Here is a 10217-nt window from a genome sequence, read left to right as displayed (position 1 = left end):
ACAGGAACGGCAGGTGTAAATGACCAGCCAAGCACAATTTCATGTTGTTGTTTAATTTCTCACAAAACCGGAGACAGATGAGAAACCAAGCCTCTTCCCCCTCCCGGAACATACCGCCACACACACGCACACACCCCTTTCCCCACCCCCAAAAGTTCAGCGAGTTCTTTCCGGCTGCTGTGCTGCTGAGTGACACCCCCTCACGATCCTCGGGGCGGGACTCAGGTGCCCATCACGTGTAGAGGTCGAAATCGATGCGTTTGGAATTGTAGAACTGGCCCTCGGAATTCTCCACCTTCCGGCAGTAAACGCCCTCAGGGAAATAGCCTTGGGACACCCAGTCCTGGAGGGAGGGACAAGAGAAGGATGTTGAACGGACATGGTGGTGGGAAGGGAGAAGTGAGATAATTTTTTTTTTGGGGGGGGGGAGTGTCAAAGCCAGGGATTAACACAACCAGTGCTAGGACCCACTGGTTTGTAAACCAAGAGCGACAATTACACACACACACACAAACGAACACATGTAAAAAACAAAAGCCAGTACAAGGCATTAGCGTACATAAGAAGCTAACCAGCGAACATTAAAACCAAACAATAATTCAAAACCAGCTGTTCTTCAGAGGCGAGCAACTCGGCCTTATCTTCTGGCCTAAATGACTGTAAATAAAGTGTTATTGTTGTGGCCTTCTCTTCGCTTACTTTTCTCTAAAGCAGGTTTTTACCAGGAAGATGGATCCTGCTCTTACTATTTATTTATTTATTATATTTATATACTGCCTTCCCCGAAGGCTCAGGGCGATTCACATAAAACAGAACAGAAACCATACAGATAACTTAGAATCTAGATTAACAATAATGAATGGGGTAAAACAACAAGCAACATGGAACAGTAGAAAAATGTGGGAGCCATTAAATTAACTCCTACTGATAGCCAATTGGGTTGGGCGGAGTTATGGTGGGTGCCATGGGAGGGGGCTCAGGAGGAAGGCCCTTGGGAATTGACGGCACGGGTCGACCTCAACCAAATGCCTGGTGGAGGAGCTCCCTTTTGCAGGCCTTGTGGAACTATTTAATACTAATGGATTCTGTGTTCCTGTAATCAAGAACACATTCAGGCCAGTATTCTGCGCCTCCTGAAACGCACTCTTGCAAATCTCCAAGGGAAGGAGGTTCCATTAAGATATGATGGGAATCATCAACATGTGCCTCATCTGTAGCCTGGATGTTCCAACCAGAGACTGGCCTCTGGAAAGAGGCACCGGCTGAATCTGCGATACAAGCAAAAGTCATTCATTATTGGCCAGAATTCTCTATGGTTGTGGCTCTCCAGATGTCCATGGACTACGGTTCCCATGAGCCTCTGCCCATGGCTGAAAAACGTCTAAGAAATACACAATCCAAGAGCAAAGAGAATTTGCAGCAGTTCATCCTCCCCCTCCGGCTCTTACCTGCATCTGGGAACTGCTAAAGGGGCCGTAGAGTTCAGAGGTGTTTGTGTTCTCCCATTTATACTCCCACATCACCTCAGAGAGGACGTCGTCGTCATCGCCGCCCGCCTGCCGCTCCTCGCCTCCCGCTGCTGAAGAACATTATCATGTCAGGTTGCCGACTGCACGGAAAACTCAATGGCAAAGAGCTGGAACATTCCATCGAGAGAATCACAATCGCTGGGCCAAACCACTTCAGACAATGGGGTGGGGGGGACAGGTGGTGGCAACCACAGGTTCAAGTGCCTTCCCACAGACTCTTTTGCACAGAGAGAGAAAGAGAGAGAGAGAATGTTGGGGAAACTGCCGTGCTTGAACCCTTCTCCCCAAAGTTCTCCTTCTCTAGGTGCCAACTTGACTCCCCCACCAGTAGTCTGAGGTGGTACGGGCTCAGCAAGGTTCCCCCCGATCGTGTGTTGCAGCTCCCCCATTCCTCCCCCTCCCCATAAACAGGCAAGCCGTCAGTCACCCTGCCCTGTCCTCTCACCCACTGGCGTCTTCTCCCCCAGCTTTGCTTCATCGATATCCTCGGCGAACATGTCCAGTTCGGGTTCGGGAGCAGAAGGTGCCGTGGGAGGATGATCCAACGCCCGGAGCCTCAGGGCCAGCTTCTCCCGGGTCTCCTGGTAGATCTCATAGACCCCTCGCGCCACCATCTGGTCGGCCAGCCCCGACAAGCGCTCCAGCTGCTCTTTCCGCTCGGGGGAACCCAGCTTCTCGGGGTCGCCCTCCTCCGCTGGTTCGGCCTCCTCCGCCTTCAGGCGGCTCCAAGGCTTCCGCTGGCGCCCGGTGCTCTTGCTGCCGCCCTTGTCTCCCAGCCTCTGGATGGCTCGGGCCACCGTCTCTCCGGGCTGCACTAAATCCACCATCCCTTCCAGCAGCTGCCTCTTGTCCAAAGGGGTCTGTCCCACCTCGAGGCTGTCGTCATCCTCTTCCTCCTCGTCCTCCACGGAATCGAGCGGCGCCTTCTTCCGGCCAGGAGGCTGTTCCTTTATCTTGACCTGATTTTTTTTTTGGGGGGGGGGGAAGAGAGACAAATTACAGGTAGGGAGAAAGCAGGATACTTTTCAAGACTTGCAGCATGCAGATCTGGACCTTTTTTTTTGTATTGTCAAAATGTTTATGTATTCAGAATACAGGAAAGAAAGGAACTAGAGATTTAATTTGTAGAACTATGAAGATTAAGTGGATATGTCACATCTGTTTTTCCATTGTCATTCCTCTTGTGAGTTCATATTTCCACTGTTTACGTCAGGCTTTCCCAGCCAGGGTTTTTTGAAACCCTGGGTTTTTTTTTTGAGGGCCCTGGAAGGGTTTCCCTGATGAGTGGTAGTTAATTTCTTATATATTTTAAAAGCTTTTAACAAAACGTATCAGGTGGTAGGACCGTATATGGTCACGTCGATGCCCCCACCCCCCTGCCAAAATGGCCAATGATGGGCCTAGGGAGTGAGAAGGGGAGGGGCCCCGGGTGGGCGTGTCCACAGCTCTGCTTCCCAACCATATTCTGCACAATTGCTCCACTTTGGGGGTTTCTCAAAGCCTGAAGAATGTTTCAGGGGATTCTCAACATGAAAAAAAGCTGTGGAAGCCTGGTTTACATACACCTAAAAAAAAGGCGGGACCCCAACAGAGAGCCTTGGGTCCCACAGCCCTCCATCACGGACTAGGCGGAAGGTCTTACCCAATCAATATTGTCCAGCCAGTTGTCCCGAATCATGGCCTCCTTCTTCAAGAAGTAGTTGCCCTCTGAGTCAAAATGGCCTTCTTCCATCTCCTCCTGCAGATTGAACGGGGTGATCCGGACGCCATCCTCGTAGTCAATGGTGGCAGATTCCTGGCCTGCAAGGACGAGAGAAACCTTTTTTTTTACCCTCTCCTGTGACTCAACAGGTCAGTAAGTTTAGCGTTTTTAATCACTGAACTAGGAGGAACGAATGACGATTCATCCTTACACCCCGAAATGTCACTCCTGTCAAAACCACATTTTATGTTTTCGCCACGTCTTGCCTGGATCGCTTGACCTGCCTTGCTGCAGGTCCTACCTGCATAGCACAGTGGTCTTTGATCCTCTCCAAGCATTTGTCCCACTGTTATTGATTAGCATAGGTGTGCATTTAGCTAGCCAGTCCCCCCCCCCCACACCCGGGTTTTATGGGGAGGCCCCATGTTTGAAGCTGTGAGATCTTTCCCACCATCTTTGGAACTTTGTGGACGCTTGCATCTGTCCTGGGAGTTTGCTTCCCAAAGTGCCTTCATGCCAAAACCTTTGGGTGGAGGGTAGGTAAGGAGGCTGTAGAGGTAGGATTTTTAGTCTTAGCAAGGACCTCGTGACGATCACAACGTCCAGGCATCTCCTTAGAGAAAAAGTGTGCGGTGGACTACTTTTCGAGGACAGGGGAAAGGCTTTGCCCGCAGCGGTTTCCTAAGTATTCTAACAACCCTTACACTGCCCTAATTCCCCCCTCAAGCAACCATAGCCACACTGCTAGCATCCCAAGCATAACCCCCACTCTTACCTTTACAGCGATAAGGGTTAGAAACAGGATGGCTTAAATGAGAATTTTTAAAAAAGACAAGGATCTCAGAATGCTGAATTCTGAGACCGAAACGTGCAATTCTAGCCCTCAGTGCCAAGCCTGTCCTTACCCTCCACGTCATCCGATGCAAGGATATCGTATTTACTGCCGCGCCCTTCATCGTCACCCTCCTCATCATCGTCCTCCTCATCGCTGTCCAAGGAGTGCTTGCCCTTAAAGCGGCTGCCCGGCCCTCCGACGGCAGGTTCCACTAGCTGCACGGGAGACCAAGGTGCAGAAATGCTATTTCGTTTATATATTTATAATAATTGGTTTTATAGGACCGCCCCTCTCGGCCCAGCCATCTTGGGGCGGAATGCAACAGTTTTAAACAACACAATTAAAACAAGAATCATTTAACTTGTTTAAGACAGTGTCTGGGAGTCTTCACATCATTCTCAGTCTTCTCAAATTAACAGTCTTCCAGTTTTTGTGTAACACAGGTAGCATGGCTTGTTCCATGCCAACTTTGTCTCCTGCAGGCCAAATTCGGGGTGAGGGAGGAAACAAAAGAGGTGTTTCCCTCTTTCACACACACAAAGCTTCTGAACCTCGTATCTCACCTTCTTCTTTGACAAACTCATTTCCTCTTCATCTTCATTGCCTTGATCCTCAAAGGTCACCTTGCGCTTGGACATTGTGGCCCTGGGAGAAGCAGAATAGATTAACAGATGGGTAGAAAGGCAGCCTGCAGACTCATCCCCAGAATGCACAACACACAGAAGTCAGCTGCTGAGATGGCTTTTTACCATCTGCAACCTACAGCTGATAACGCCCTTATCTCTGCTCTGCACACGTCGGGGATATGTTTGTAAACACACAGCTACTAGCTCCATCTCTGCAGCCCAGAGTGGTAAACAGGCAAGCTGTATCAGCATCACTTAACCCTCTTGTCTACCTGAAGTCCCAACAGAACAGCCGCTGGATACTAATTTCTTTTTAAAATATTTCTATTCCCTCTTCGACCTAAGAGGGAACCAAACAAGTTTAAATCAGCTCAATGACTGTGCCCCAACTATTATCATATTAACTTAATATCTATACTGCCCTCCCAGCGAGCCGGCTCAGGGCAGTGTGCACCAGTTAAAACATATAGATAACGCAATAAAGTCAGTTAAAACAAGATTGACAGGTAAGAATTAGGAAAGGCGATCAGCATATTAAACAATTCAGATGTCTGATGCCTTGGTATCAATCGCCCTCTGTTTTTTTTAAGCCAGTCTACAGTCAGGGGGGCAGATTTATTTCACTGGCCCCAACCAAAAGCCTGGTGGAAGAGCTCCGTCTTACAGATCCTGTGAAACTACTAGCTCCAACAAGGCCTGGATCTGCTCTGGGAGATCATTACACCATGGCTGAGGCCAAGTGTACATCCTTAGACCCAGGGACTACCAACTGTTAGGATTGGCAGAGCGTTCTTTGGTGGGCACGGAGCCTCCCCTCCCCTTACAGCCTTCAAGCAGCGGCTGGACGGATCCTTATCTTAGTTGCCTTAGGCTGATCCTGCACTGAGCAGGGTGTGGGACTAGATGGCCTGGATGGACCCTTCCAGTTCTGTGATTCTATAAAGGCACCGCTCTAAGAGTCCCTGTTTTCTCCTCTCCAAAATGGGCTCTCCCCAGCTGCCAAGAGGCCATGCACAAGACGCAATTGCAATATGCAAAGACGGGAAAACCAGAGTTACCAACCCCCAGGTGTGGCCTGGAGATCTCACAGAATTCTAACTGAGCTCAACTACGGAGACCTGAAGCTACTTTAATTCTAGGGTATCATACCCCGCTCAGGGGCCTCCCCTCCCCAAATCCCACCCTCCCCAGTCCCCGGGCCCACATTTCCAGGAATTCCCACACCCAGAGTTGGCAACGCCAGGTAAAGCGGAGCCCACCCCCTACCTAAGTCCTGACGCTGACACTCCTGCAGCAGCACTGGGAGAGCATCAACATCCGGGGCCCGCAGCACACAAAACCGGACGCGACGGAAAGCGAGGGGAGGCAAGCTTCCCTCCGTACAGGAAATGACGTCAAATTCTGCCCGGCAATGGCTTCGCGGAGGCTGATTGACAGGGTTGGGCGAAGGGCGGGCAAGTTTTAAAGGCGCAGCGCACCTTTCGCTTGTTCCTCTCGGCAGGAGATTACGAACCGTCCCAGCCAAGAAAGAGAATTTAAAAAAATACTAGTAATGATAATAGGAACATGCAATTGTGTAGCAATTCTGTGGTCTTATTTTATATATTAATAATTATTATTATAGCATCATGCAATTGTGTAGCACTTCTGTAGTCTTATTTTATATTATTAATAATAATATGCAATTGTGTGGCAGTTCTGTGGTCTTTATATATACACGAATGACCTATCCTTAAAAAAACAAACAAAAAAAACCTGTATCCCCATCTGCTGCTGCAGATAAGGAACATGCAGAGGGGTAGCACCACTACTCCGTTGCAGTAAAAGCTGCAAAGCCTCTTGTGTTGACCACAGTGGACGTTTTCGTGGACGGCAGCCTGTGCCAGTCATGTAGCGATCTAAGCCTTTCTACTAATTAATCAATCCTGTGTTAACTCCCTGGCTTTCTCCCAGGAAAGTGTCTTTGGGATGGCAGGCTAAATCCTTCACTTTAAAGGGAGCCCAAAGGACTTTTTTGACGTCCCCATAAAACCAGCATAGGGCAGCAATCACCAGATCATAGGGATGCCAGCCTCCAGGTGGGACCTGGGGATCCCCTGGTTTTACGGCTCATCTCCAGGCAAGAGATCTGTTCCCCTGATGGAAATGGCTGATTTGGGGGGGGGGGGCTCCAGAGAATTAGACTTCACTGAGGTCCCTCCTTGCCTCAAATCCTGCCCACTCCTGGCTCCACCCCCAAAGTCTCCAGGTATTTCCCAACCCAGAACTGGCAACTCTAAACAATAGCCTCTGCCAAGAGCTCCCTCTGTTAACAATTGGGCCAGTATAATTCCAGGGAATCTCCAGATCCCACCTGGAGGTTGGCTTCCCTAACAGGGGAGTTGGACTAGATGACCCTGGAGGTCCCTTCCAACTCTATAATTCTAGGTGGTGATGCATCTTCCTGTCACAAAGCTACTTGGTCTTCTGAGACCTCTGATACTGGAGGTGCTCTTGAAGGTCCTGTGTTATGCCAGAGAATTACCATCCGTTGATATAGGACCCATCAATAAGGAGGGGAACAGAGTTCAGAAAAAGGAACACTTCAGAGAATCCTAGTAGCTTTGAAACATTTTAAATAACTTGATCCAGGACCACCACCACCCAACAAAGAGAGAGAAAATACCCCTTCATTTTCTGCAGCCGTTTCTCCCTCTGATCAGCACAGTCACCATTAAAACAAATCCCTTTCGGACCAGAGAGAACTTTTCAAGTCTGTGGTTAACATCCCCAGCGTCCTGCCCCTTCCTTAGTTCCTCATTGCACTCAGCCGGCCTCTCTGCTCTTGGGAGAGGCGAGGGAAGCGAAGACCTCCCCATTCTTGTGGATGCCGGTCCCTTCCTGCCACGGAAACACTGACCTGAGTGACTTTCCAGGCCCTTGGATGGAGCAAGCCAGGTGAGCACAAGCCCCGCCTCTCACCTGCGACGCCACTGCCCTGGGCAGGAGGGGGGCAGAGAGGGAAGAGAAACGGCCCAGCCTGGCCCAAGGAACTCTAATCTCAAGGAGGCAACTTGATGGTTTGGCCCCAAGGTGAGGCAATCCAGGGGAGGCGGAAAGAGTCCCTCCCCTGTTCTCAGGATCCTTTGGCTGGCCTTTGACTGGGCCTCCCTGGGAAATCTCCAGGAAGTGCCTGGGCCTACCAACCTTGCAGAGGCAGCCAGGTCCCTTTCCAAGGGAGAGCTTTGCTCCCTCTCTACCACTTTCTCTCCCCCCTGCCCATTCCCTCCTCTTTTCTGCCTCTTCTCAGCGTTTCCCTTTTTGCAATCCTGCAGCCTATCCTGTCCTTTGTCCCGGCCTTCCCTTAGCAGGCCCTTGGGTTAGTCATCCTCCCCTCCCTTTGTTCCCGAGTCGGTCCACTCCCGTTTGGATGCTATTTACGCTTTTGCACCCTCTTTGCCCGATGCTGCTCTCTGGGTCTGTTTCTGTCACTGACTTGATGGTGAAAAAGGCAGGCCTAATGGGGAGTTTTTCAAGTTTTTAAGTTGTTGCTTGTGTTTTCTTTTTAAATCAGGTTTTATTTTGAGCCACCCTGAGTTCCGCGAGGGAGAAAGGCAGCTAAGAAGCGGTTTAAATACATATTGATTTCTCCTCTCTAGAATTTTAATTTTTTTTCCTCATCCCCTTCAGAATCCCCTGGGTCCCCCCCCCCATACCACAACCCAACCAACTCCTGCCCCTTTGACACCCACGGCCTACCTACCAAGTCCTCTAATTGGAGGCAGCCAATTCCCTAGCTTGTGGCCAAGTCCACTAAGGTATCAGGGCAAAGGCCACGGAGCCCAACCGGAGCTCCTACAGACCCCCAGGAGTCCACAGACCCCCGGTTGGGAATCCCTGCCTTAGATTCTGATGCTTTTTTCACTCATTCTTATCTTCCATCCTCATCTTTACACTTTCAGGGTCTGACCACCATGAAACTGCACCTCTCCAGGGCCTTGGTCTCTCCCCGCCTGGAACGCCCCCCAGACCGGCAGGGCCTGCTGTATAAAAAAAGCAGCCGCAGTTCCTCCTACCATGCTTACTGGTGTACGCTCTGGGGAAATCTTCTCTTCTATCAGGAGCGAGGTGGTGACCGCGACCCTCCTAAGCTCATCGTCTTGGAAGGCTGCATCGTGGAGCTGCGAGAATCCACCTCGGAACCGTATGCCTTTGAAATCTCTTACCCCTGCGTGTCACCGGGCAGTCATTCCTACCAGATGGCGGCTGGGAATCAAGAATCCCTGGAGGGCTGGGTGCGAGCGCTCAGCACCGCAGGATTCGGATACCTCCGTGCCTTGTCGGCCGAGCTGGAAGGGCAGTTTCAAACGCTGAAGCTGCAGCAACCTCTCAAATTGAACGGACCCCCGGGAGCCTCCGAAAACTGTGGGCTGCCCCTTCAGAAACCAGTGGCTGGAAAGGGATCTAAAAAGACGGATTTTTCACAGCTCCACCAGGAATTTGGGGAGGACGTTGTTAGGCTGAGGTCTACGTGGTTGGAAAAGAAAGTTGGCCAGAAGCAACCTGCAGAAAACTGTTTGATAGACTTAGGGTAGAAAACCACCCTCCCAGCAACGCCAAAGCAGGTCCGGAGGAGAACGGATCTATATAAAATCCAGGGAAGGGAATGATCCTGCTAGGTATGACTTCCTGAATCCACTGCTTGATCTGCATCTGTGAAGCAGACACCTTAGGTGATGTTTTTTAAGAAGAGATTTTAATAAATTAATGAAAAACAGTGAGCAATGCATTATTTACTGCAATTATGTCCTTGGGAGGGGGGGGGATGGCTGGCAACAAATGCTAGATATGGAGATATTTGGGCCAAGCAAAGGGATCTCTCGGGGCCAGGGCTTGTGGAGGGAGAGGGGAAGCTTTCGGGATGCAAATCGGAAGCAAAATCTGCTATGCCATCTTCACCAGAAGACAAGGCTAAGGTTCTTTTTTTATAATTGAATCCTAATCGTCTATCGGTTGCAGTAACGGAGCCCTAACTCAGTGTCAGCCTTTTAATCAGAACAGCCAGCCAGAAGCCAAGCTGGTGCCCCCTCTGCTTTCTAAAGCCCCCTGGAAAGGTGTTGGTGGGTGCTGAGATGCCCACAGGCAACCTGTTGGGGACCCCTGTTTAGAGGTCTCCCTTGGTCCTCTGCAATCCTTTCACAGAGATTGCTTCCAGGACCTTCTGAAGACTCCAGTATCTAGTTGCAGCAGACTGCTGTTGAGGTATCATGTCCACTCTTGTCACAGGTAATGTTACCTCCTCCTTAATTCTCTTGTCACCCATTTATCCAGCTCAGATTTAAATCTAAGAATATTTGTTTCCAACAACTGGAACGCGTTAACTCATAGACTTCGATTCTTTCTGATGATTGGAAGCCAAATTATGATGCCCCCCCCCCCAAGTGTTGTGCCTGGCTCTTTTGGGTCCATGTTCTTCCGCACAGTAGCCTTCTGGTCCCCCAAGTTTTTGACAGACCCATCCAATAAAATTATGGATAATTTCTCGA

At 50.1% G+C, this 10217-nt stretch overlaps 2 protein-coding genes across 6 annotated transcripts; one reads left to right on the top strand and one right to left on the bottom strand.

The window, feature by feature from the left end:
* Positions 1-34: 34 nt before the first annotated feature.
* Positions 35-7017, bottom strand: CD2BP2 (CD2 cytoplasmic tail binding protein 2). Of its 2 annotated transcripts, XM_077314647.1 has the most exons (7): positions 5959-7017; positions 4630-4711; positions 4137-4281; positions 3172-3329; positions 1975-2488; positions 1449-1579; positions 35-343 (listed from the first exon to the last, which is right to left on the bottom strand). In XM_077314647.1, the coding sequence occupies exons 2-7, from the start codon at positions 4702-4704 to the stop codon at positions 233-235; spliced, it is 1134 nt and encodes a 377-aa protein (XP_077170762.1). In that variant the 5' UTR covers positions 4705-4711; positions 5959-7017; the 3' UTR covers positions 35-232. The 2 variants fall into 2 exon arrangements, with proteins under 2 accessions (XP_077170762.1, XP_077170764.1); XM_077314649.1 differs by lacking the exon at positions 35-343 and having other exon boundaries at positions 1454-1746.
* On the top strand, positions 3271-9452 carry LOC143826114 (sesquipedalian-1-like). 4 transcript variants are annotated; one of them, XM_077314748.1, is made up of 2 exons: positions 3271-3380; positions 8634-9452. In XM_077314748.1, the coding sequence occupies exon 2, from the start codon at positions 8646-8648 to the stop codon at positions 9264-9266; it is 621 nt and encodes a 206-aa protein (XP_077170863.1). In that variant the 5' UTR covers positions 3271-3380; positions 8634-8645; the 3' UTR covers positions 9267-9452. The 4 variants fall into 4 exon arrangements, with proteins under 4 accessions (XP_077170863.1, XP_077170860.1, XP_077170861.1 ...); XM_077314745.1 differs by lacking the exon at positions 3271-3380 and adding an exon at positions 7482-7629; XM_077314746.1 differs by lacking the exon at positions 3271-3380 and adding an exon at positions 7581-7764.
* Positions 9453-10217: the final 765 nt, after the last annotated feature.

This window comes from Paroedura picta, chromosome 16 (assembly GCF_049243985.1).
Source record: "Paroedura picta isolate Pp20150507F chromosome 16, Ppicta_v3.0, whole genome shotgun sequence".
NCBI lineage: Eukaryota > Metazoa > Chordata > Lepidosauria > Squamata > Gekkonidae > Paroedura > Paroedura picta.
This window is presented reverse-complemented; position numbering and strand designations above follow the sequence as displayed.

Bases quoted from the DNA above. Each gene is read 5' to 3' on its own strand.
- CD2BP2 (XM_077314647.1), bottom strand. From the start codon at position 4,704: ATGTCCAAGCGCAAGGTGACCTTTGAGGATCAAGGCAATGAAGATGAA. The intron at 3,330-4,136 runs GTAAGGACAGGC...TCGTCCTTGCAG, and splicing joins TGCATCGGATGACGTGGAGG to GCCAGGAATCTGCCACCATT. The intron at 344-1,448 runs GTAAGAGCCGGA...CCCTCCCTCCAG, and splicing joins TTAGCAGTTCCCAGATGCAG to GACTGGGTGTCCCAAGGCTA.
- LOC143826114 (XM_077314748.1), top strand. From the start codon at position 8,646: ATGAAACTGCACCTCTCCAGGGCCTTGGTCTCTCCCCGCCTGGAACGC.